At 44.5% G+C, this 27,574-nt stretch overlaps 2 protein-coding genes across 2 annotated transcripts in view; one reads left to right on the forward strand and one right to left on the reverse strand.

Annotated features, from left to right (window-relative positions):
* Positions 1-8,489: 8,489 nt before the first annotated feature.
* Positions 8,490-8,909, forward strand: LOC128586077 (60S ribosomal protein L36a). The gene has a single exon (XM_053591606.1). It carries the CDS (start codon positions 8,526-8,528, stop codon positions 8,844-8,846), a length of 321 nt encoding a protein of 106 aa, XP_053447581.1. The 5' UTR covers positions 8,490-8,525; the 3' UTR covers positions 8,847-8,909.
* A 9,043-nt stretch (positions 8,910-17,952) lies between these two features.
* The window catches only part of LOC128585503 (palladin-like), a 96,298-nt gene continuing 86,676 nt past the window's right edge, over positions 17,953-27,574 (reverse strand). The window contains exons 10-11 of the mRNA XM_053590591.1: positions 20,285-20,377; positions 17,953-18,299 (exon numbers count right to left, since the gene is read on the reverse strand). Coding sequence (XP_053446566.1) covers positions 17,953-18,299; positions 20,285-20,377 — 440 coding nt within the window. The remainder of the gene's footprint in view (positions 18,300-20,284; positions 20,378-27,574) is intronic.

The raw sequence follows: 27,574 nt of genomic DNA on the forward strand, positions 1-27,574 counted from the left end.
TACAGGTGGTGAGGGTGAAGCTCAGAGGGGTGAGGGACTGCCTCACTCAAGATCCTTGCCAAGCTAGAGGACGGGGTCATGTCCCAACAAATCCATAGTAAGCTGAAAATACCATAAGTTGAAAACGCATTTAATACAACTAACCTACCACCATCATCACTCAGCCTAGACTGCCTTAAACCTGCTCAGCCATTAGCCAACAGTTAGACAAAATCACCTAACACAAAGCTTATTTATATTAAAGCATTGAGAATCTTGTGTGATTTATTGACTATACTGCAAGTGAAAGACACAATGGGCCATACGGGTGCTCGGACTGCAGTTTCCCTGGACTCATGCTGCCTTCACACCACCATGAAGTGAACAACATTGTAATTTAGACCCCCAACAGTGTGTACCACCCTGTTCCCCTCCACAAGATGACATCTGCTGAGCCACTCAAGCTTTATGTGACCTCTTGCCTAAAATAATGGTGGTGTTGGGCCAGGTGGCCTCTAAAGTACCATCTGGCTTTAAAATGTCATGACTCCTTTGATCTCTGTTTGAGGCCATGGGACGGGGCTTGTGTGTTTCCAGCACTTCATCTTGTCTCTCTTGGGTTTTGCTCCATATTCTAGAGACACTGCAGGCAAGTCTGTAACTGTAAGAACGGGGGTGGGGGGTGGGGGGATAGAGGCACCCTGCAGACATAAAGACAGGCCCGAGCAGACATACTTACCTCACTGGTCCCCACTCCTCATATTCTCCAGCAAGCCAACAGGATGCAGTGAACAGGAGTGGAAAGGAGAGGGGCTGCCCGGGAGTCACCTGTCAGCAGCACTCTCTTCCCAGACATGTAGGGTTCTAGACTAGATACCCCGCTCACTCCAGAAGTTGGCTTTTCACCTTGGAGAAGGAAATGCTGATTACGATGACTAAGGTCATGTGCTACCCTCTGAGTTGGGGAACTTTCCTGAGCAGAAGATCCCACCTTGACATCTGTCTGCTCTTCCCTCTTTCCCTACTTTGCCAGGGAGAGCAAAGGCAGAGCACCCCACTAGGCTTTCCAACTCACGCTTCCCTCTGGGGTTCCCCTCTATCTACAGCAAAGATTGTTCAGACAATGGAAATAAATTCTACTCTGGTGCAATTTGGAAATTTCCGAGTTTCCCTTATTTATTTTGTGCTTATTTTGGAAAATCTGGGAGATGTCCACAGGTACACGGAGGTCTCCTGAAGGATGCTATTAAATGATTACAGAACTGACTTTCATTAAAGTCCAACTGCAAGCTAGCACTGACTCTCAGGCTCCATGCCAGGCCTGACCAAAAAAAATACGAAGAAAATAAACAAGAACAGCAAGTCAGAAGGCCCAGTCAGCACCTTATTCAAACTGCATCTGTAGCAGAGATGGGGTTAACATCTCCAGCCAAAGTTCTAAGTTTAACTTTAAGCTACTCATAGACCTTAAATCATGAAACTGTTCACTTGGTAGGAATTGAAAAAAATCACAGAAGTTGAATGGAATTTTCAGAAAAGGAGTGCCTGCCTTGTGATGATAGGTCAGGAAAGTGAACCATGTTCAAATTACAAAATTTTACAAAATATTCACTGTGTTGGCCACCTCTTTGTAACATTTTGTGATGAATGTTTTGTAAATAAAAGTTTATTTAGCTACAATTTTCCATTTTCTTCCTATGGTGACTTCAGAGGCAACTTATAGGTCACCTTGTAGGAAGTTACTATCTGAAACATCAGAGAGACTTTGAAAAGAGAACTCCTGGGGTGGGTACATTCAACTGTTCCTGTCCTCATGGGGGCATGCTTGTCCCTTTAGTCAAAAGAATTATTGATAAGATAAGAGAATATCTTAATACTGCCATAATTTTTTAAACAAGGCTAGACTTAAAACATACAGTCTCCTTCTGAAAGTGACTTGTTTCAAATATGCCCTTTCCTTCCCTAGGGACAAATTTGGGGTCTATATTGAGCCAGAGATCAGAGAGTTGAGATTATCTCCTTTGAAGGTTTGGCAAAAGCTGGAGCTGGGAGAGTGGAGCCAGCCTTAGTCAGGTGCAGAAGACAGATCTGTTCAAGACACACTGGTATGGGGGTCAAGGAGGACCTAGTGACACCTGCCAGGTGGCTGCCAAGAAACACAATCCCCATGTTCAAGCCCATGAAATCCTCTGAGGAGAAAATTCCAGTCTCATATCACCACACTGCTTCCTCAGAAGGCCCCAGGACAGCTGAGCACATGAGGCTACTGGGCAGCAGGGGCCCAGGCTATGGACCTGTAGCTTTTACTCACTTTGTAAAGACAGAAACCCAGTGAAGCCAGGACACAGTGAAATGAAGCCACCAGCCCTTGTGTCCTGGTCTTAGGGCACTGAGCTTTTGTGCACATCTGACAGATGGAAAAACAAAGACAGCTATTGCTTCAGTCCCCTCCCCAACTCATCTGCAGTGTTTCTGTTCACTCTCCAAGATTTGTCCAAGGTGAGCTTTCTAGGGCCACTGAATTGCATCAGAAGTGGCGCTCACGTTCCACGTTTTTGCAGAATGAATTGCTCCTCCCTCCATCATTCTTATCAGATCACTCACATGCTCACACACACACTTACACATGAACGTGCACACACGCATGTATCACATGTGCACATGCTCAAATACACACTCATGCTCACACGCGCACACATATACTCATGTACACACACATTCACAAGCACATACTCGCTACACACACACACACCAAAAAAAAAAAAAATATAAGGAAGACATTTTTTCCAGAATTTGGACCTCCTCAGTAATTCAGGAGCCAGCGACATACTAGAGATAAAGACAAATTAGAATAGTTTTCTCAACTGTCACTGTTCTTTTTATAAATTCTTCCATTTTTGGTGTCTCAGACACATGACAGCAGGGTCTTGAATCAGAGCTATCCACCACCCAGAGTTTGATCTGGTCAAACGGAAATGAGCCATACATAAGGACAGATCATGAAGCCAGTGGGAAACATTTAGAACTTGGGATAAAGTTAATCAAGCCCATATCACACTTAACATTCTTCTGTATTAAGCAAAGGTCACTTCCTTCAAGATACTATTTTGAGCAAATATGATTTCTGCAATTTTGCAAGACTGAAGTTAATTAAACAGCGTAGCAAAATGGGAAACAGATGTCATGGGAACTTTTTAAAAGATTTTAATGACATTCAGCCTGTTTTCTTAAATTCATTTGCAGTTGCTGTTGTATCCTGCACTTAAGTTCATGAGTGGTTGGAATGGGAGGATTTATATCAATTTCATATGACAGGCAGGGGAAAAGCTATTCAGAGAAAAGAGCTGTTAGAAGGGCCTTGCAGAGATGTTTTTCTCCACAACCTGACCAGCTCATTTGGTTTAAACTCTTGAACTCTTTAAAATTAACGTTTTCCATCTTTCAAAGGAACTTTCCATACCACCAACTCTGATGCTAGCATTTTTTTTTTTTCCTTGAGACAGAGTTCTACCTCATGCCCCGAGCAGAGTGCAATGGTGTAGCTCACAGCAACCTCAGAGTTGGGCTGTGAGCATTCTGCTGCTTCGGCCTCCGAAGCTGCAGGGATTACAGGTACTTGCTGTGGTGCCTGGCTGGGTTTTTCCATTTTTTTCACGAGTTGGGGTCTCACTTGCACTCAGACAAGCCTCAAACTCCTCAGCTCAAGCAATCCTCACAGTGCTGGGATTACAGGTGTGAGCCACTACGCCCAACTTTGATGCTAGCTTTTAATGGTCCTTTCTGGGACTCTCATGCTCAGTTATCCTGAAAGTATCTGCTAGGTTGACTAAGAAACTTAATATCTGTCAACTCTAGCTTAGACAAAAATCATAGCATGATGAAAGGTTTGGAGATGAAAGTCACAGTTAATCAAATGTAGGCATCCATGGTTTGGTTTTTAATGTATTTTTTCAAACCTTTGGGTAATTTTATATCCTAAATTCAAAACTATAAGGTTCTCTTTAAAGAATCAAAATGTCAGCTCAGCACCCGTAGCAGTGGTTACAGCACCAGCCACATATACCAAGGGTGGCAGGTTCGAACCTGGCCTGGGCCAGCTAAACAACAGTGACAACTACAACAACAACAACAAATGGCCAGGCATTGTGGTGGGCACCTGCTTGGGGGTTGAGGCAAGAGAATCTCTTAAGCCCAAGAGTTTGAGGTTGCTGTGAGCTGTGACACCACAGCACTCTACTGAGGGTGACATAGTGAGACTCTGTCTCAAAAAAAAAATACTCCAAAATGTCAAGTTAGACTGGAGGGATGATGAAACAGCCTTACTTTCTTAACAAAATATATTCACAGAAGGAAAACGGAGAATAACCAAGTAGGAATTACAGTCTTGTCACTATTTTTCTTCTTTTGTAATTCACCTTTTAAAATATCTCTTAAAATGTTCCCTGGTGTTAGAAGCCACCTAATCATTACTGACATATGTCCCAAGGAGTACCACAAAATTTACAAGGACAAATGCTTTTTATATAGTAAGCTCAACTATCTACTAAAATGGCATGTGTCATTTGTTTCAAGACCCTGCTGACATGGTAAGTAAGAGGGAGCAATGGACTGTCATGCTGCCTGTTGTTCATAATAGCATCCCTGCAACCTGCAGGGAGGTGGGCTGTGGACAGGCCACAGCTTCTGTGCTGGTTACCAACACAAGGGCCTCTTCCTGGCCTTGACTCTTATTTTACTGATATGCATAAAATATTTGTGCATGTTTGTGGGGAACATGTGAATGCACAGGATGCACAATGATCAAGTCAGGGTGCTCTGGGTATTCATGGCCTTCAGTGTTTGTCATTCCTATATGTCAGCAGCATTTCAATTCTTCTCCTCAAGCTATTTTTACATGTATAATATATTGCTGTTATCTACAGTCACCTTGCTCTGCTACTGAACCTAAGAACTTGCTCCTTCCACTTAACTGCATGGCTGAACAGACAAGCCCAGCCTCAGAGAATAGGGCACTTATCACAGTGCTTGGTGGGCACAGAAATTAGTATAGACACTATGGAAAACAGTATGGAGATTTCCCAAAAAACTAAAAATAGAACCAGCAATCTTACCATGGAGTATTTATCCAAAGGAAAGGAAATCAGTATGTCAACCCATACCCCTCTGTTGGTTGTTACATCACAATAACAAAAACACTGAATCAACCAATTGTTCACTGGCAAACAAGTGGATGCAGAAAACGAGGTGAGCGTGGACATAGCAGAGTACTGTTTGGCCAGGACAAAGAATGAAGTGTTGTCATTTGCAGTAACGTGGATGGAACTGTTTCACTCATTATAATAAATGAAACAAGCCAGGAGCAAAAGACAAACATCTACCACTATTCATATGTGGGGGCTTAAAAAGTGGGTCTCATAGAGGTGGAGAGCAGAATGACAGACACCTGTCTAGATTTTACACGTAGACGTCTTCTGCTCTTTTTTTCTAAGACAGTTTTACAACTTAAGCTATGTATTCAATACAGACTGTACAGTACTTAGGAATGTTGCCATTTACAACTTGAAATATGCCTAGGCTTTAATATAAAAAATACAAAAGACAACGAAAACCAGAATAACTGATTTGCTCTTAGTGGAACAGGTGTGAATGTGAGTCTCAGAAGGATTAACGCAGGGAGGGATGGGAAGCAGAGTGGTCAGTCTAAATGTGAGTGCTTGGGAGATGTCCAGGCCCATGACAGGGTGGGGGCATTAGAAAAGGAAAAGAAGAATTCATGAGAAACAAACTAAAAATTATCAGACACAGTAACTGCCCACGACACTTGTGCACACAAGTTCCATGCACCTGCCCTTTGCCCTCTCATGTCCCTGATCTGCCCCCAACCCCATAAGTGATCAAGTCACAAATGAGGTCACGGTTAAAGAAAGTGACTGTGGAAGCATAATTGATTCCAAACCCTAACTAATAACAAGCTTTAAGTTCTCCTTTTCCCAATCCATTTCTGGCCACAAATCAATGAAAAATGAAAAGTGACATAGTCTTGAAAGTTGAGGGACAGGACAGAGGTAATGTGGTTTTCCAATGAAAAAGAGTGGTCGGATTCCTTCCATGCTTGGAATTCACAGAGATACTCCTCGGAGCATACTTCTCAGCTCAGGAGATGTGCTGGGAGGCAGATGAGCCACTCAGCTAGTGTGTCCTGCTCAGCATGAAACCACTGCCACAGCCTCTCAGCAAGTCACCAGGTCCCGTCCTTAGCCTTTAAAGCCACAGCACCGAACTACCAACAAGTTGTGCCCTTGCAAGGGTTAGAGGTATGGGCTGAGTTATTCCTTCTTTTTCTTATTTGGTCTTAATCTGTTCATGACTAACAGAGAGTCTCTGCAGACACAGGGAACAAAAAATTCTACCAAACATGTTCTCTGCAAAGCTAAGAACAGTAGCTGACCACCGCTTCACACTAACCTCATCCCTACACTGACTACCTCCTTAAGTTGACCTAATATCATTTTTTTAATTACTTTTTTAAATTTCAGGTTAAAGTGAGGGTACAAACAACTAGGTTACAATGTTTGCATTTGCTGGTAAGGTCTCTGTTGTAGTTGTGTCCCAAACCCAGTAGGTGTGCCGTGTATCCTTATGTCGTATCCAGTGGGTGGAAGCTCACCAATCCCCTCCCCTTCTTTCTTCCCCCTCCCAACTTGAATTGATTTATGTTTTTCTCTTGTGTAGGCATGTATTAGATTGGGTACACTGGATACTTGCTTTCCCATTCTTGAGATACTTTACTAAGAAGAATGTATTTCAACTCCATCTAGGTTAATATAGAAGATGTAAAGTCTCCATCTTTTTTTTTGTTTTGTTTTGAGACAGAGCCTCAAGCTGTCATCCTGGGTAGAGTGGCGTGGCATCACAGGTCACAGCAACCTCCAACTCCTGGGCTTAAGTGATTCTCTTGCCTCAGCCTCCCAAGTAGCTGGGACTACAGGCGCCCGCCACAATGCTCGGTTATTTTTTGGTTGTAGTTGTCATTGTTGTTTGGCAGGCCCAGGCTGGATATGAGCCCACCAGCTCTGGTGTATGTGGCTGGTGCTTTAGCCGCTTGAGCTACAGGTGCCAAGCCAAGTCTCTATCTTTTTAAAGTTGACCTAATTTTTACAGATTGGACATGTACCACATGTGCGTGTCAGGCAGAAGGCCTAGATCCTTATGGTGACTACCTCCATGTGTGGGTCAGCTTGTTACAACCCTCAGCAGTCACCTTACAGAGGTTCCACTGTATACACTGAAGGACTGACAAAGTTGCCACACCTTAGCAGAAACGACCAGAAGCTAAGGGATGTAGAAAAGGACATCAGGTAAGAAAGCAAAGTGCTATTTTGTTCTCATTGCAAAATACCTTCTTAGTAAATTGTCATAGAAAAAAGAATCGGCACCTGCTACTTATGTTGCCCGCTGAGCAAAGTGAGCATGTACACACGGAAGGTCCTTTCCTCACCCTTGTTACTGACATAGCCAATGTCACCCCCTAAAGTGCCCTGGCTCAAACATAGTATTACTTTCATCTAATTTTACTTAAAAAAAAAAAAGCAGACCCTTAAATACATGTGACTGCAAGAATATGTGTTAACTAAGAGTTGTGAGTGCCGTATTAACTCCCCTCCATTCCAGTCTTCCGAAGACTATTGATGAGTGCGCCCAGTGTGGTAAGCCCTGATTTTGCAGATCAGATTAAGTTTAGGTGTTTAAAAGAAAAAACAAAACCTGGCATTTTTTTTTTTTTTGTATGCATAGAATGTTATGCTCCATTTACTTCATTCTGAAGAAAACACTTTCCAACAGACTTCTCCTTATATGCCCTTGACCACAACCTGTGTTAGATCAGAGCCTCTTCACAGGAGGCTCTTCAGTGTCAGTCCCTATTGTTTAAGAACTGCCCCAGAGGCCCGCTGCCAGAGCCCGGCTCTTGGGCCCTGCGGCCTTTCTTCCTCCTCGGTGGCCGCGCGTGTGCTCCGAGCGCCGGGGTGCGCGTCGCTCTCCTGTTCTAGAGTTTCCCTTGGTGACATCTTGGCAGGCCAGGTGACACTTCCTCCTCTGCACCCCGTGACCCATGTCTGGCTCTCAACCTTGGATCACAGGGCCTCGCTTCCTGGACTCCAGACCCCTGGCTTCCTGAGCTACCAGGAGGAGGCCCCCATCAATGTGCTTGTTAAGAACAAAAAGAAGATGCACCTGGATTTGAGTGCCTCTGTCCTACTCAATCAACTCTGCGGGAATGTCCAAGCATGTCGCCACTCAAACTACTGATTCCTGAAGTCTCCCCTGATGAATTTAGCAGGTTGGAAGAACAAGGTTAATATATACAAATCAGTTGTATATACAAAAATTAACTCAAAATGGATCATTGGATTATAAACCTAAATATAAGAGCTAAAACTATAAAACTTGTATAGCAAGGGTTAATCTCAGCTGATTTCGATTAACCACATTTTGATGGTTACTTTAAGATGTCAGCATGGCTTTCGTTGCCTAGCGCTCGCGCAAACATGGTGAACGTTCCTAAAACCCGCCGGACTTTCTGTAAGAAGTGTGGCAAGCACCAGCCCCACAAAGTGACACAGTATAAAAAGGGCAAGGACTCTCTCTATGCCCAGGGAAAGCGGCGTTATGACAGGAAGCAGAGTGGCTATGGTGGGCAGACCAAGCCGATTTTCCGGAAAAAGGCTAAAACTACAAAGAAGATTGTGCTGAGGCTTGAGTGTGTGGAGCCCAACTGCAGATCTAAGAGAATGCTAGCTATTAAGAGATGCAAGCATTTTGAACTGGGAGGAGATAAGAAGAGAAAGGGTCAAGTGATACAGTTCTGATCATCTTTTGTTTTATCATGAAGACAATAAAATCTTGAGATTATGTTAAAAAAAAAAAAAAAAGAACTGCCCCAGACTGGACACACTATGCAAATATGGTCCCAAATTTGCACATTACAACAGTGCCCTTAAAGCACTTAAAGCTGCCTTTTGGGCCGGGGGTGGTGGCTCACGCCTGTAGTCCCAGCGCTGTGGGAGGCCGAGGCGGGTGGATTGCCTGAGCTCAGAGGTTCATAACCCATATGAGCAGCAGTCAGCCAGAGTAAGACCCCGTCTCTACCAACAACATCAAAAACAGCCAGCACTGCAGGAGAAAGAAGAAAATCAACAAAAAAGGAGTACTTAGAACAAAGAAGAATGAACAAGCACACTGAAATTAAAAAAAAAAAAAAAAAAAGCTGCCTTTTGAAGAAATGAGCTTTTAGATGCAGGCATGTGCAAATGTGCACACACACACATACGCACGCATGCTCATGCAGTGAACCCACATCCTCACCCTGCTGCACAGTTAGATTAAGCTCCTGTTTCCTGTCTTCAAATGTTTCACTTTTCATGTTAAAAGCTGCTCCCCACCCATTATCCCTCCTAAGAGCCTGCTCCTCTCTCCCTTCTCTTCACCACGGTCAGCACATTTTGACACTTAAGTCACTGGGACTGGAAGCCTGAACTTTCGTGTCAATTTCTGTGAATGACCTGGAACACATGTGGCAGGTGCTGTCCCACCCAGTGAGTCCTGACCCCTCAGACAGCGGGTGGGTCCTTGAGAGTCCAGGAAGGAGCAAAGACCAGCTTTACCCAGTCAGGGCAATGCCATCCCAGATGCTCACCTTCCCCGTCTTTCTGGGAATTAAAAATTGATCTGACACAGGTTGTGGTCAAGGGCATATACGGAGAAGTCTGTTGGAAAGTGTTTTCTTCACAATGAAGTAAACGGAGCCCCGCAAAACTCATTGTGTCTGCCCCTTCCTTCCTGCCCTGGAGGTGGTGGGCAGCTTCGAGTCCAGGCAGCTACAGCGGTTTGGTGACCACGAGGACAGACCTGAGACTCCAAATGCACCTGAAATCTCTGAGCCTGAACTAAGCCTCAGCCGCTGATACATAAATATTTTCTTATATATCCTGTTTTCCAAGGGTTCTGCTCATGTTGCCTGGCTTTAAGGAACTTTGTGCTCATTTTTACTTTTTAACATTTCCAGTAAACCTGTGTCTTATGAGCTTCCAGAGATGTCCCCAGCCTTGGAGCAGACACAGTGGAGGAGAAGTTGGCTTCTTTACAGGAGGTTCTTCAGTGTCAATCCCTGTTGTTTAAGGACTGCCCCAGACTGGACACACTAAATTTCTTCTGTATATAAGGATTCAAGCCCTCTCTAGATCATCTCTAGACTTGATTAATTACTTACTACACAGCACTAACTCTAAGTCAACTAGTTACCTGTTAACTAGTAACTAGGAGAAAGAGTAAGCTGGAATTTCAAGAGAATTTGACAAGAAAAATCCTTGTCAGGAAATCTTGTGACACTTCATACACATGATACCGTGGGACAGGGTTTGCTCAGATGCCAGAGAGTTGGTGTATTTTCCTTTGCACTGTATTCTGTCACAGGGCGAAATGCAGTGAATTCAGAAATACCTCACTAATGACATCTTAGTTATAGCTGTTAGAACAAAATGCTTGGAGGCCTCCAGCATTTCAAAGCAGAAAGCATGACCAGTCAGTTAGTTTTCAGCCTTTAGTTGTGGGGTGCAGTGAGGCTCACCAAACACTCTGCACCAGGCTTTCTGCGCGAGTCTGAACTGTGCAGGGAGCGCTGCCTGCCAGACTGCAGGGCCCACCCTCACTGCCTGATCCCACCTCCCTCCTCTCTGACACTCTGCTCAATTTCCAGAAACTCCAGGGTGACTGGAATGAAAGCAAAAACTACTTCTAACTGGCCAGTGATTTTTCTATTAACATTTTCTTCATTGCCATTTTTTTTCCTTAAGGTGGAGGAAAACCCAGCACAACAAAGAAAGAATTCACTTGCAATTGTTAGCAAGTATTGCAAATTGCTTATTTCAGAAACTTTCAATGCCTGTAGTCAAGTAACAAAAGATTCACTGCTAATCTCCTCTTACTAATAACAAAAATGAGGGCAGGTAATAGTGATTTAGTATGCCCTGTGCCTGCATTATTTCACACGACTACAGTCCTGGGGAGTGGGGCACTGTTGTCACTCCCTCTTTCTAAGGGAGAAACCTAGACCCAGTGGCACTGAGGAGCTTATCCAAGGTTACCCAACCTGGGTGTGGGGGAGGTTCTGACTCTGTCCTATGCTGCTTTCTTTGGGTGAAAAAAATTTTCTTTGAAAACAAGCCCTGAAATCACAGACACCAAGTAAGACTCCTAACCACAAAAACAAGGACTCAACCTTCTTCAGAAAAATGTAATTAAATGTTACATTCACTAAGACCCCCGCACAGCAAACCACGATTCCCCTAATACTTAAGGATCCAGCACTAAATATTTATGTGAAGAAATCCTGAGGAAGACAACATCAAAACATTATTCCTTAGTTAAAAGACTCATACCTCAGGAAGTTCCTTGATTGGACTTCCCATTTCAGGGAGGGGTTGTTTTTGAAATGATCCAAGACCAGCACTGGGAAGTCATCACTCCTCTCGTTTATGAGGAGTCAGGGTCTGCAGAGCCAAGACTGCAGAATTAGGACCTCTTTACACTGACATTCCTTACTGATTGTGCTCCAATGTGTTTACGCAGTGTGTGTGTGAGAGGTTACAGGAACAAACTGAGAAAACTTTCTGCCCTATTTCTTTCCCTAGTGTTTTGAAGGCCCGCTGGTTCTACACATTGCACTTTCCCTGTTACCAAACTGCTTTGTTATGTAACTAGACTTCTCAGACAATGAAACTCACTTAACCAGAAACAGAAGCTGGTGCATATTACATCTTCAGAATCAGAAGCAAAATGATGCCTCTTCCCAATGTTAAACCTCGAAGAGAAGGCTTCTGGATTGCACTGGAGCTGATTTAGAGGTTGGCCATTCTTCTATAAAATGTGTTTAATGGTAAAAGATGTGTAGAATTTCGTGTATATGTGTGTATCTATGTTCTTGACAAAATGATCTTAAAGACCACAGAGTATAGATTACTCAAAGGTAATAAAGCTCTCATCCCTTTCACCTTTGGATTCTTGGCACCCAGCACCAACCAGCACTTAGCAGATACTGACTTAACAGAGAGGGGATGGTAAGTGTGTTAGATTTTAAAATACATCTGTGTACAAGTAAGGACCCCCCCCCCTTGCAATTGCTTGATGATTACCTCTCTTTGGTCCTTTTGTTACTTATTTTGCCCCAAATTGTTTTGCCTCTCTCCAATTTGCCTTTTACGTTTATTTTGTTTTTTAATCTATTAGGTAAGGCTTCTACCAGAACCTAGGAAACCATTTATATTCTCATGTCAAACAATGAGACTTTGAATCCTAACTAGCAGAGGCTAAAAGATGGGAAAACGTTCAGCTTCCCAAGTTCTACTGACCATGGCACACACTGGAGTTTAAGCCATAGTCCAACACAAACACAGCAGGAAGCAGCAGCGCAGAAGCTGTCTGGCATCTGGGGTGTTGACATGTTGAGTGTACACACCAGGAAACAGCAGTCTGGTTGCACTGTTGCCACTGACAGGGCAAGGGAGCACCTGGAGACTGCAAAAGTCCCCATGTCCTTCCAAATGTCCCATTTTCTCCACCGTGCTTTAAAAGTAGGATGTTAATTAAACAAGAACACAGGAGAACTGAGGAAGGAGTTGAAATTAACTTCTAAAGTAATTCTAACTTCTTTCTTCTAACTTCTTCTTTTCTAAAGTAATTCTATCCCAGATGGTTCTTCTTTCTTTTTTTTTTGAGACAGAGTTTCACTATGTCACCCTCAGCAGAGTGCTGTGCCGTCATAGCTCACAGCAACCTCAAACTCTTGGGCTTAAGCGATTTTCTTGCCTCAGCCTCCGAAGTAGACCACAGATGCCCACTACAGCGCCTGGCTATTTTTTTGTTGTTGTTGCAGTTGTCATTGTTGTTCAGCTGGCCTGGGCCGCCGCCAACCTGGCTGTATGCGGCCGGTGCCCTACCCACTGAACTATGGGTGTCGCCCTTATTTAATTCTTTATGTCCATTCACCTTGTATAATAAATGGTGTCAGCTGGAAAAGTGCTATAAAACCCTGGCCCTGCTAGGGTTTGAAAACAGAAGTCCTGTGGTACCTCTAGGAAGGAAGTTAAGCAGAATAAATAAGGCTGATCTAAAGGCAGGAGAACTTTCTCTCCCTCTTTCCTGGTCTGTTTTTGCTTCATTCATTCAAAAAATTGTTTTTTGAGCATCTACTACTAATCATCAGGTACTGATGACAGATCAATGAAAACAAGACAGACCAGCTTCCTACTTGCAAAGGGCTTACGTTGTAATGGGGGGGGGGGGCTACAAAGCAACAGGCAAGTAAATAACTATCAGAAATAGTCACATGACATTTAGTAATTAATAAGGGTGATTTACTGGTGAATGGCTGAGGGGCTGCTGTGGACAGCGTGGCCAGGGAAGGTGGTGACACCAGGCTGAGATGCGAAAGACCAGAAGGAGTAGCCACTGGAGACAGGACAGGCCGACAGGAGACTTGTCTCCAGGGAGGAGAACATTCCAGGCCAAGAAACAACTTGTACTGCAATTTGTGTCTAGGAGTGGGGGACCATGAGGAACTCCCAAATATAGAAAGGCTGGCACAGTGAAGTCACTGATAAAGGATAAAGGCTGTGATTCCCTTCTGTTCTCTCCCTCAAATAAATCCTCTCTCATTCCCCCAGGTGGAGAGAAAGGACCTTTCTCTGATTTCTATAGTGCTTATTACTACTTGTTATTTTGAAGATATGGCTTCACTTTGTCAGCCTAGAACTGGGCTGAGGTGACACTGAACACCCCTAACACCTCAGAACACGGCAGGGATGAGTTTATTGGACATGCCTCTCTTGGGGCAAGATTTGCACAAACAACTGGGTGTCTAAAGGTGGGACTGAGAAAAAGGAGAAAGGGAAAAGCAAAGGTTGTAAAATGCAATTATTTTGTAAAGGCTGATTCAGCCTGAAATCTTTAAGATAAGAAAGAATGATACTTTTGTTTGTCTTTTTCTTTAGAGGCTGGGAGCAGAAAAGTAGTTAGGATAGAAGCCAAGGAAGCTCTTGATTTAGCATGTAAAATTTTGAAAATCATTTGATTATTATCCTAATTAAAAGAGCATGGACTTTTATGCAATGCATGTATTTTCGCCATTAGTGTGGCAAATAGGCATAATCTCCTTCGGCCTGTCCTGCTCTGGTATAAGCCCTGCCCATTCACCCTCCAGCAATCTACCTGATGTTTATAGTCTACCTCCCTCTCTCCCCCAAGACAGAGGAAGAATATTTAAAGAGGAAGTAATGAAGGGAGATTGAAAGCAGCATATTGTTACCTATATATTGTTTGGTCCGACTTAGGAGGTGAGCCCAGTGGGAAAACTCAACCGTGCCCTTCTGTGACCTTGGCAGACTACCCACTAAGTCTGGTATTCTCCACTTTCCTCAGAGTTGATTCCTGGGAATTCCACGCATATCCAGCCCTTTGAAGGGGCATTCCTTTATTCCTAGGAATAAAGACAACCAGGGATTTTCACACTGAGCCCTGCATTTATTTTAAATTTTGAGTCTTCAGGCACCATTTTTCAGAAAAAGAAGAGCAAGAGACTCATGCGGTCCACTCAGAACAAGAAAAGGAATAGGACAAATAAATCAGGTCTATGCCTATTCTTTCCGACAAAAAAGATATTATTTGAGCATGGTGTTCCTTCTTTGATATGGAATGACACTGTTAATTTTTTCTTGTGCTGTGTCGAAGCATAATGTCACATTCCTACAGAGGACAGGAGTGCTGTGCATGTCCCCTTTATGTGCCAGATAGCCCACATTTGATTATACTCAGCTCTCGGTGGCATTCTGGAGGGCTGAGGCAGGTGGATCTCTTGAGCTCAGGAGTTCGAGACCAGCCTGAGCAAAAGTGAGATCCCCATCTTTGCTAAAAGCAGAGAAACTAGCCAGGCATGGTGGCAGGTGCCTGTAGTCCCAGCTACTTGGGAGGCTGAGGCAAGAGGATCATTTGAGCCCAGGAGTTTCAGGTTGCTGTGAGCTATGACACCATGGCCCTCTACCCAGGGCAACAGAGTGAGGCTCTATCTCTAAAAATAAAATAATAATAATTATGCTCAGCTCATTCGTGAGAGACAGTGTTAGAAACAGATAACGGGAGATTCAGAAACCCCTGTGACAGACAGGACAGGTGGCTAGAGTGTGGGGTCTTCGGGTGAGAGAGGATGGGGCTGAATTCAGTCAGAGAAAAGAGCTCATGGCATTTGGTTTTTTTTTTTTTTTTTTTTTGCCTCTTCTCATGATCAGTATTGGAAGTATTTGAACACCCACCCCCAAAAGCAAAGATTTTCCATTTTGAAAACGATCTTTCCACCCCAGCATCCAAGAAAAAGTCAAACTCTATTGTGAGATTAATTTATTACAAGAGTAAATATTTTGATTCCTATTACTCCCTTACTGTGCCCTCTTAATTGCTTCCTATTAGTTTAGGTTCAAATGAGGAAGATGTATGAAATACCATAAAGCAAAGAATATAAGCCTCTCCTTCCAGGAAAGGGAATACAACCATAGGCTGATGAATAAAGGCTAGAGCAAAACACAGTGTTTCACTGTTGACTATAAGAGGCAAATAAAATCTCATTTTTACCCCAATGTATAAAAAGAAATAAATATAGAAATATACAAGGATTTTACTTGGCTGTTACCAATAGTCACTAATAACTTGGATGCCGTGCTTAATTATTTGCTGATGTCACTTAACAGTATTTCTCCATCAATGGACAAACTGTTAAAACAATGAACAAACCTTTCTAGGAAAGGCTGTGATCACAAAGAAAAGAGTGGGCAGCGTCACACCAAACCAGCAGCACTGCTCACTTCAAGAGGGTAGGTGGGAAGAGGAGAAGCAGAAAATACGAACTTTGTCTTTAATTACCTCTGAATTGTTTGAATTGTCACATCAAACATGCATTTATTATGTGATTAAAACAAAATCCAATAAAGTTATAAAAGAACATTTAAAAATTAATCTATATTCTAAAAGTGTCATCAAATGTTATTTTCTACCCAGTAAAATGGCAGTAATCATACAATATGAAAATCATTAAATCATGCTCTATGAATATGTTTAAACACAAAAAGATTTGAGGAAAAAAACAGTAGTAAAACATGGAATAAGGAGATGTTATCTGTGAGCTAACCCTGAATTTCCTCACGAAGGGGAATTAGCCCCTTTTATTCAGATCTCAGGCACTAAAGTCCATTTCTCTGCATCACCTTTTACAATGAAAATGACTCAGAAGCACCTGCTGTCACTCTTCAAATCTACACTTCAGCACGGCATCCCAAGTTATTCTGCCAACAGGGCCGTCACCACACATCAACATCGCTGCAAAGCAGAAATAAAGGTGCAGAGCTGTTGACAATCCTGCGATAAGCAGGGCTGTAAATGTCTGTTAACAGCCCCTCATGTTTGCTCTCCTGTGATTTTTGCCCGATTTATGATGACCAGCATGAACAGACTTCACTTTGGCAAGAGCACAGTCAAGCCCTACTCCTGGAACACATCTGCCCTCTTCTTCCCCAGACAGCAGAGCAGGTGCTTTGTTTCGTTAAAAGCACTCCAAATACATATTCAAAAGGTATAGATGAAAGAAGTCAGCAGCAGCAATTAATTTTATAGGTTGGTGCTGCAAGGGCGTAAATCTTTTTTCAGGCCATCATGTTTTAGCTCCTTTTCCCTGCTCAGCCCCTCCGTAGAACTGAGTACAGGGATGAATGGTCACTGGCGTCTTTCATGCGGCCCTGTACAAGCCTGGTGAGTAGCACCACTGCCTTCCAAAAAAAGCCAAAACAGAATACAAAATTAAGTGTGGGTAGGTGATAGATTATTGAAACTGCAACGCATGATTGTCTAGAAGTCTTATTTTATAAAAGAGTCTGCCCCTTTGTTAACTTAAGATGTTCTTTCTGACTGATTTGTTAGTTGATTAGTCTAACAATTTTCAATAAATAATAAAGCAAGGAACAAATGCAAGGTGTTATTTTAATTTAAAGACCTTATCAATTCTAATATTTCTAACAAATAAGCTGATGCCAGAGAGAAGACAGGAGGCTGCAGGGGCCTGGGGAAACAAAGAACAACTCCTCCCTAAAGGAGCCCTTCCTGCCCCAAATCAACATCAGACATCGCCAGGAAGAGAAGGGGCTTTCCCCGGTTCTGGTGAACACACTCTCCTGGAGCCCTGACCTTGCAGCACATGCACATTCTACATGACTCCCACATTTCTGCTGACATCTGTCAGGGCAGTCATTCAAGGCCTGTCATGCTGTGATGGAACCTTTGAGCTTATTTCTACCTCTCGCTGATCTTGTAATGGCTCCATTCATAACAACCCTGTGCCCTGTGATGCCAATGGAAACAGCTCATGCAAGGTGTATCATCCCAAGCTAATAATGGGAATCAAACAGGGAGGCAGCACTCATGGAAATGTACAATTCTGTAGAATCCCAAAGCCACATGGGCTGTGGCAAACCTTGTCCTCTCTGGTTTCTCTCCCCTCCGGGACCTGCACAGAGTTTCTGTCCTCAGGCATTAGTCTTCCCCTCTCATCTGTAGAGATCTCCATACTGATACTCACATTTAAAGAAATAAATACAAACTACTGACACATTTGGAAACGCAGCTGGCTGAGCCCCTCTTCCCTACCTTAGTGACTACATGTTGTATGTGGTATTTTCACAGCCGTAACCTTTTAGCTTTTAGCAAAGGCAGCTCTAACCAAGCTTCTCGTTTACCTTATTTATTTTTAGGTATCTTTAGTATTTTTGAAAGACTTGCCCAGCAGCAAGGTCACCTCAGTCAAGGACATCTCACTGCACAGCTGAGTCCAGGCAGGAGATCTTTTCTAACCAGGGAGGATGAACCTCAGACCCACAGAAGTACTCACAGTTTGGGTTTGGCCAGCAGAGGTGGTGGCTCCTTACTGGGTGAAGGCAGGACAGCAGGTGCTGGAAGTGCTCTGTCATCATTCACTTTGCCATTAATCAGCCCGTTTACTCCGTGGTGCAGATGGACCCCATTGATTTCCCTCTCTGCAGAACTGCACTGCGTGTGAAGGGCAGCCGTGCTCAGGCCTGACTTGGGGCTGCTCCCCTGCCGCACCTCAGAGGATCTCTTTGAGGCCAACTTGGGGGAATCTGTCTCCAAGACTGGAGCAAAAGATGGGAAGTGCTGGAAGTGATCATCACTGGACTCTTCTGCTGAGTTACAGCTATAGTTCTCAGTGTTGGCTAAGGAAGGGGGGAGAAAGGAAAAACAATAAGCTACTAGTTCAACAAGCTATTTTCACACTGTCTGAGGTCTTCTGAGAATCCCTGATGTCCTGCTAAGTTGCTAAAGGAGATGTAGGTATGGGGCTCTCGTGTGATTCTCTGATTCTCATGCTTGCTGGGAATCAGCCATCTGCTTCTCTGCCTAACTGAGCCCACAGGTGGAGAAACAGCTACAGAGTCATTATCAAGTTCACATGAAAACTAAAGACAACTGGGTGAAAAGTGACACCAGAGCTGCAACAGCTGACAAAGCTCCGTCTTTCCACACTTGGGTCCCTGGGCCTGACTGAGCACCGTGCCTGTCTCTGCAGACAAACCCAGCTACAGAGGCTTTGTGACATTCAGTCTACAAGGTGTCCCAGAAGTCACCCCTCATGAAACTGTAGCTAAATGCGCCTTTATTTACAGGGTCTCTACAGAATATTCTCTACGTGTTGACTACCTCTTTGCAAAATTTTGTAGTGAACATGTTGTAAATAAGGCACATTTAACCAGAGTTTCCCATTTTCCCTATGTATGGAGATATTAAGGGTAACTTCGGGGATGCCCTGTATTTTACAGCTAAGAAAGGTAAAGCCCTGAGTCAGAGTGTCTTGTGATCTAATAAAGGTTATTTCTACATCAGGTGATTGTCCCAACTGAACTCAGTATGCAGGAGAGGTACAGTCTCTCAACAGACTGAGATTGTATCTTCTTTGAAGGCTTCACCTTGCCCGGAGCCCAGCAGAGCTGCGGCACATACCCAAAAGTGCTGGCTGAGGTAAACGAAAAGCTCAAAAGTACTCATCACTGATGTTTGCTACATCATGAAAAGATTCACCCCAGATGAAAATGAAAATATTATATACCAGCATTTGCCAGTTTACAGAACCCGGGCGCTGGCCATGTACGGCCTCTGTGCAGGCCAGGACTCCGGGTCCTTCTTGCTCTACAATCCCAATCATGACCCCGAGGTTCCTTTTAACACATTAGCACTCATTCATATCAGCCATTTTCCCACTGAGATGACCCTCATGCCTCTTTTACTAATTAACATGAGACAGCATGCACAACTACAGCAGCCTAAACCCAGCGTTTGGCAGCTTCTGCTACCACCTAGCACTAAGTCCGGCTCTTCCAAAGGAATCTGAATGAGAGCCACTTGTTCTGGTTTGGTCCAGGCTCAGCCCTCTCACTACCAGTGGGCTGACCCCTCGACTGTGAGTCACATGCAACAGGCTTGGTTGGAGAGAGATTTTTAACAATCTCTGTAAGATGAATAATAGAGATGAGGCAATTAAAGTAACCTGAAGTGCATTTGTAATCGTAGAAAACAGTCAACTAAAATTTAAAAAAAAAAAAGCAAAAAACTGTTTCACACTACCTTAGTGAGATTTTTGAATTTCGAAAATATACATTTTTGAATTTGATTTCAAAAATACAAATATTGCTTTATTTTTCGTATCAGTTTTATGCTGTCATTGACATAATTACCAATGAAATTTGATTTCCAAGATCTTTACATCTTCTCTGAGTTTGCCTTGCATTACCTTTTATATAAGTAGATTTATCTTGTATGACCTTTTGAGATGTTTCAGTGGTGTGTTAGACAAGGACTTGTTTGTATAAATATCTCAGGATCGTATGCACTGGCACTGCTGAGAGCAGGGGCTGCAGCTCTGCTTTCGAGGTGGCCTTCTGACAGGGACTGACTCTGGGTCAGCACAAGGGTGTTAGGAAACCAGCTCCATTGTTTCCAAGATTGCACAAGTTAAAACAACAGCCCCAGTGTGTGCTCAGCTGCTGCATTACCACTCTCTTTTGTTTTTTTGTGTCTCTACTTATCCTAACCTCCTCCCTCTGCCCCAAAGCTGTTGTCTCACAATGAAAGGCATCAGGGCAGCTCCTGGGGTGGCAGGTGTCCGTCTGCTGTGGGCACCCCACACCCCACACCCCTCACCTACCTGAGATGACAAACAGCTGGGCAGTGCTTGTGGCCAACCCATACTCATTTCTGGCCAAGCATGTGATGATCCCTGTGTCTTCAGGGAACGTTTCTGCAATAACCAGGGTGCAGATTTCCTCTAGAAGAGGAAAGAGGCGGCGCCTGTGGCTCAGTGAGTAGGGTGCCGGCCCCATATGCCAAGGGTGGTGGGTTCAAACCCAGCCCCGGCCAAACTGCAACCAAAAAATAGCCGGGCGTTGTGGCGGGCGCCTGTAGTCCCAGCTACTTGGGAGGCTGAGGCAGGAGAATCGCCTAAGCCCAGGAGATGGAGGTTGCTGTGAGCTGTGTGATGCCACGGCACTCTACCAAGGGCAATAAAGTGAAACTCTGTCTCTACAAAAAAAAAAAAAAAAAAAAAAAAAAAGAGGAAAGAGTAATTCATCAGAGTGAATCCAGGAAGTCACTTTCTCGAAGTCAGACCCTCTGTCTTTCTACAACAAACTAGGTAACGCTGACTACAGAATCACTTTACGGAATGCACAGTATAGAATCTCTTTATGTTTAGTTCAGCAATGTAGCCTGGGAGACAAGGCTTTGGTGTCCGACCCATTCTTTGTGATTTTAGGAAACCAAGCGGTAGTCTTGGTTTCCTCCTTTGTACAGTGGGCATAACATACGCCTAGTGGGGTATCTGTGAAGATAACACAGATGTTACAAGTATGAAACTAACTGTACTTTGCATGTAGAAGATACTCAGGGAATGTTAGCTTCATTCTTCTGTCACAGCTACAATTAGACAATTTACTGTGTAATTATTAGTAGCTTATTTCTGGTTCTCTGACTTGAATACAACCTCTGAGAGCAGAAACCATGTCTGTCTGTCACAGCATCTTGTACATGAAAGGCACTCTATAATTATTTTTGAATAAATACATGGATGAGGTTTAGATTGAAGAAAAAAGTAAGCAAGTTTTCTAAAGGAATTCTCAGACTAGTCTTTCCACAAGCTTCCTTGATGTGTTTTAAATGTAACTGAACAGAATTCATTGTATATGAACTCTCAAGACTATTTTTATGCATAAAATAAGGTGTACACCTGCATATAGTTTATGACCAGCTGAACATATGGAATAGATACACTTTTTAAGAAACAAAAAAAGAAAACACATGTTCTTTGAGTGATTTTCATGAATTGATATGTCACAATGATTTTTACTAGATAAAATTTTAATCCCATGTCCCAAAGTTTGTCAAGCTTTTTTTTCTCTTGGAAAATTTCAGATAGCAGGATGAAAAATAGCAGTGACAATATGGCCACATTTTGTTGAGAGAGAGAGAAACATCATAGCTCATATGGTTCTGACATTACAAAAACGAAGAAAGCTGTGAGGAATGTGACGAGCCAGGCTGTTAGTATTGAATTTTCATCTGGTAGCATCTTACTTGAACAAAGGCCTATAAGACATCTATAAAATAAATTTCAGTAAGGAATGGAAATCAGGAAATGATTGCTTATGTCAGATAAAGGCTCACCTATCTGTACTATAAAAACTGTCTCCAGGGCGGCGCCTGTGGCTCAGTCGGTAGGACGCCGGCCCCATATGCCGAGGGTGGCGGGTTCAAACCCGGCCCCGGCCAAACTGCAACCAAAAAATAGCCGGGCGTTGTGGCAGGCGCCTGTAGTCCCAGCTACTCGGGAGGCTGAGGCAAGAGAATCGCTTAAGCCCAGGAGTTGGAGGTTGCTGTGAGCTGTGTGAGGCCACGGCACTCTACCGAGGGCCATAACGTGAGACTCTGTCTCTACAAAAAAAAAAAAAAAAAAAAAAAAAAAACTGTCTCCAGAAACATTTAAACTTATGAATAACTTTAATTATGATCCATTTTAATCCAGTTTTCCTAGATTTACTTTCCTCGTTTTCTTTTTTTTTTTTTTTGTAGAGACAGAGTGTTACTTTATGGCCCTCGGTAGAGTGCCATGGTATCACACAGTTCACAGCAACCTCCAGCTCCTGGGCTTAAGCGATTCTCTTGCCTCAGCCTCCCGAGTAGCTGGGACTACAGGCGCCTGCCACAACGCCCAGCTATTTTTTTGTTGCAGTTCGGCCGGGGCTGGGTTTGAACCCGCCACCCTCGGTATATGGGGCCGGCGCCTTACCGATTAAGCCACAGGCGCCGCCCTCGGGTTGTTTTTTTTTTTTAGAGACAGAGTCTCACTTTGTTGCCCTGGGTAGAGTGCCGTGGCATCACAGCTCACAGCAACCTCCAGCTCTTGGGCTTAGGTGATTGTCTTGCCTCAGCCTCCCAAGTAGCTGGGACTACAGACGCCTGCCACAACACCCAGATATTTTTTGTTGCAGTTTTTCCAGGGCCAGGTTTGAACCTGCCACCCTCGGTATACGGGACCAGGGTCCTACTCACTGAGCCACAGGCACCACCCTTTCCCCAGGTTTTGACTTCAGGGCATAAAATAGACTACTAAATCAGAAACTACTGATAAATTCTATTCATTACAGTTACCTAGAAATTATTTCATCATAGTAACATCTCCCAGAAGGCTAAATTGCATTTTTCTTGGACATACTTAATACTCGGTTAAACACAAATAAAACCCAGATTTTCTTGGTGAAAAGTCATAAAATGATGAGGATAAGCAAGGATAAGATTACTAGGTCCTCTGGGTAATCAGGGTCATTTTCATAAACCTTCTTCCCAGGTTTTCCGCCCCCAGAAAGGAAGCCAGCTTCCACCTTGCAAACCACATGGTTTGCCTAACACAATTGATAAAAAAGAACTGTCAGCTAAAACCAACAATATGAAATTCAGTGTGGGTAAAGGCAATGCTTTTATTAGTATTTATAAAGGACTCTTAAAAATTGTGAACTATATCATACGTAGAGAAGGATATTTTAAACGTGCAGATTCAGGAATAACAATGAAACAAATCCCTGCGTATCTATGATTAAGTCTAAGGATAAAATATGACCAGTACTTTAGAAATGCCTCGTCTGACCTCCCTTAGCTCAATCTTCCTTCTTCTATGGAGATAGCAATTCTTTTGATTTTCTGTGGATGTTTATTACATATGTATGTATCCTTAAGAAATGCATTTAGTTTTAAAAAATTGGGTCTCAGATACAAATCTGGTTATGTAAAGAAAAGGCAACCTTGTCACTGTTAGAAAAAACTGTCAAGAATCATCGCATGCCGTGAAACACTCCAATGTCCCTGGAAATTTATAAAAGCCCCACAGGCACTCTGTGGGCGAGGCTGGGAGTAGGAATCTCAAGCTTGCCTCAGTGAGGAGTCTGGGGGCCTCAGTGTGGGCAGGACCTGGATGGCCAGCAGGCCAGCAGGGAAAGTTGGTGAGGAGGAGTCAGCTCCATATGGCCAAGCTCTGGGTGGGTGAGGAGGAATCAGCTCCATGTGGCCAAGCTCCAGGTGGAGTTGGAGTCCCCGATGCTCTGCCCGGACTCACGTGCTCATGACACAGGGCTGTGGCCAGCAGGGCTCCCTTTCCTCCCATGGGCACCCTTGGCACCCTGTGCCGCCTCACAGCTGCCCTTCCTGGGCAGGTTTTCTCACGGTGAAGCACTTCCCCTATCAAGGCTTGTGGGGAAAATTTGTAAGACCTTGCAAGTCTGAAAATATCTTTACTAGATCTTCATGTAAAACTGAACTGCTGGTGAAGGGAGAATCACAAGTGGGAGGTAATTTTATGTCAGAACGTTGAAGGTCTTGTGTCACTGCCTGTGTCCAGTGCAGACTGCTGGGAACGCTCCACTCTGACCTGGATGGTCTTGACACACCTGAGGCTATCTCCTGGACACTTGGATCCCCACTTCTTGTTCTGTGGATGCTGAATCTCTCTGCGATATGGATTGCCCTGAGTTTGCTCCATGCACTTTCCATACAGGGGGCTTTCTCCATCTGGAAACTGACAGCAATTTAGGAACTTCTTTGAATTATTTTATCAACCACTTCGGTGATAATCCTTCTGTCCCTTTTCTCACTGCTCTCCTGGACCCCTGTCAGGCACATGGGGTCGACTGGGGCTGGTTCTCTCCTACGTCCCTTCTTTGCCTCTTTGCTGTACTTTGTGGGATATTTTCTCAGCCTTGATTTCTGCTGCCAACCTTTTCATTCCAAGGACATTCTTTGTCCTCCCCTCCCATTTTTTAAAACAGCTTTTCATTTTACCTCTTGGATGCATAATTTTCTTGTCCGAATAGAGATTTTATTTTAATTTGTCTTATATTTTATACTCTTTGCAAATTTGTTTTCTCTAAGTTGCTTTTTGGTAACATTGCCCTTTTATTTTCACCTATGACATTCATGTTAGAGGTTTTCTTCAGATGCCTTTTATCTCTGCTTGTCTGACGTGACTTTGAGCTGATTAGAAGCTCTGAGTACAGGAGAGGAACTTGTTGATTTGGCCTTCCCCTGTGGCATACTCTGCATAAGAAACTGCCCGATCATTATCTATTGATTTTTCTCTTGAGATGACATCCCAGGGCACGCTGTCACATGGTTTGGGGGTCAGAGGGTTTTATTTAGCCAACTTTTGTCCCACAGCCTTTTTTTTTTTTGTTCAATCCACCATCCTAACCTAAAACTTACATTAAGTGTTTAACTATGTACAGTCTACTGGGATCTCAACAAATATCCCCAGTATTGCCCCCTAAAACTCAACACTCAGAACAATTAAATAAGTAAAAATTATTTCACATTTTGAATTACAGAATCAAAACACAAACTCCACTGTGTAAGCTCTAAGCGGGGTCACAGCAGGCAGTAGAGAGTTACACTGAAAGCAAGCCGCACACCTTATTGGCGTAACCCTCCAACCAGTGAGACACGTTTTGTATTTTTAATTTTACGTGCCATTAGACCAAGATACAGAAGTAACCCAATGCCGTCTGTGGCTGTTTCCAGACAGCTGAGTAAGAGCCGGAGCTTTAACAGCTGCCAAGGGAGTCTTTCGTTCCCCACCCCCAGACTGGTCTTTGAAGAATTTAATTAGTGTAAAGTCAGAAGGTCAAGAAGGCCAGAATAGGTAATGTGGCAGATGGATGCTGGTCTCAAGTAAGCTGACTAGCTATTAGTTCACAAGACAGTCTGGAGAGGTCCGTAATGCAAGCTGCCTTCTGTCTAGACAGAGAGGGGGTGAAACACATCACACAGACAGCACAGCACTGACAAGAAAAACCCGTTCAGTTGCACAAAGGCATTGGGAAGCAACCTGCTATTTATCTAAATATCTAGTCCCTAATGGGGCTATATCCAGGCACTAGTGATCTTTTCGTTTTTATTTCTAGAACTTGAAAACATCTTGCCCATAAACGAGGAAGGACAGTAAAGGAGAAGAGAAAAAAGAGATTAAAAGAATGAGAGAGTGAGACAGAGAAAGAGGAGGAGAGGGTGGGAAGGAAGAAAGTGTGTGTGAGAGAGAGGAGAGAGAGAGAAGGGGAGAGAGAAGGGAGAGAGAGGGAAGATAGAAGGGGAGAGAGGGGAGGGAGGGAAGGAAGAACGTGTGTGTGAGAGAGAGGAAAGAGGTGAGAGAGAGGAGAGAGAAGGGGAGAGAGGGGAGGGAGGGAAGGAAGAATGTGTGTGTGAGAGAGAGGAAAGAGGTGAGAGAGAGGAGAGAGAAGGGGAGAGAGGGGAGGGAGGGAATGGGAAAGAGGAAAGGGGACGAAGGAGAAGGGAGGGAGGAGAGAGAAGGGAGGGAGGAGAGAGAAGGGAGGGGAAGGAGGGAAGGAAGGAGGGGAGAGAAGGAGGGGAGGGAGGGAAGGAACACTCACAAAAGCTGGCCCCCAAGAGAAGCAAGTGACTAAGGAAAGGGAAGAGAGCAGAAAGGGAGGGTGATAAAATCTGAATGCTCAAATATTTTCCTAAATTTCAAAGGATATTTATGTTTTAGCATGTGGAAAGTATCACCGACCCAGTCCTATAAAATTTATCTCTTGCGGGACTGAGAGACAAGATGGCGGACTGAAGCCAGCTTTCAACAAAGGCTCCCGTCCAGAAGGAGAGTTAAGGGACAGGAATTTAGTAAGTATCCTGGTGGACTTGAGCCTCACCAAGAGAGAAGGCTGAAGAACGCACATCAACACCGCTGAGGCAAGTTGTGATCACAAGGACGCAAACAAAAGGTACAAAATCCACCACCAAGCGGACGGGAGTCCCCCTCCCCCATGAGACCGGCTCTGTAGCCCCACAATTGAACAAGTGGGCAGAAATTAAAGCCCCTCCCACTACACTCCACGGGAGAGACCTTCTAAAAACTGGACCTACCTCCCCTACTGGGGTGCCGTGGCGTTCTCCTGCCGGACATAGGGCTGAATAAAACTTTGGGAATCCTTTGCCGGCAACCCTGAATCCCCGGCGCTCCCCTCCCGCCCACTGAGGTCTGGAGGCCTGTCCCCCAGGACTTCGGATCCTTGGGTGATTTCTCAAGGGGAGTGGACAGTCCCCGAGTTGCGTCTGGTCAGCATTGACTCTGAGGCGCGCCGAGTGAGGAGAGGGCACCGGGCTGAGGGGGAGTCACGCCTCGCGGCACTTCCCTGCGGTGCAGTGCACCAACCCTCCCCGGGCATACGGGGCCCAAGACTGAATCAGACTCTGGCCTCCCCGCTGAGAGCTGAGAACCCCTACTCTCACTCGGGGTCTGAGGGCCTATCCCCCAGGAGTTCAGCTCCTTGGGTGATTTCTCGAGGGGAGTGCACAGTGCCTGAGCTGCGTCAGGTCAGCGCTGACTCTGGGATACGTGAGCGAGGAGAGGGCACTCCGCTGAGGGGAAATCAAGCCTTGGCGGCACTTCCCTGCAGTGCAGTGCAGGAGCCCTCCCCGGGCACAAGACTGAATAAGACTCTGGCCTCCCCGCTGAGAGCTGAGAGCCCCTACTCTCACTCGGGGTCTGAGGGCCTATCCCTCCGGAGTTCGGCTTCTTGGGTGATTTCTCGAGGGGAGTGCACAGTGCCGGAGCTGCGTCAGGTCAGCGCTGACTCTGGGATACGTGAGCGAGGAGAGGGCACTCCGCTGAGGGGAAATCAAGCCTTGGCGGCACTTCCCTGCGGTGCAGTGCAGGAGCCCTCCCCGGACCGTAGTATTGCGTGAAACTGAATGAAACTCTAGCTTCCCCCCGCCCCACTCCCAATCCGGGTCTGGGCGCCCATCCCCCAAGAGTTCTGATTCTTGGGGGATCTCTTAAGGGGTGTGGACCCAGCACAAACTGCGGCCGCTCAGTGCTGACTCTGGGGCGCGGGACAGAGGAGAAAAGGGTCGCCTGAGTGCCCACACCAGAGCAGCAGTT

The sequence above is a fragment of the Nycticebus coucang genome, chromosome 5 (genome assembly GCF_027406575.1).
Source record: "Nycticebus coucang isolate mNycCou1 chromosome 5, mNycCou1.pri, whole genome shotgun sequence".
NCBI lineage: Eukaryota > Metazoa > Chordata > Mammalia > Primates > Lorisidae > Nycticebus > Nycticebus coucang.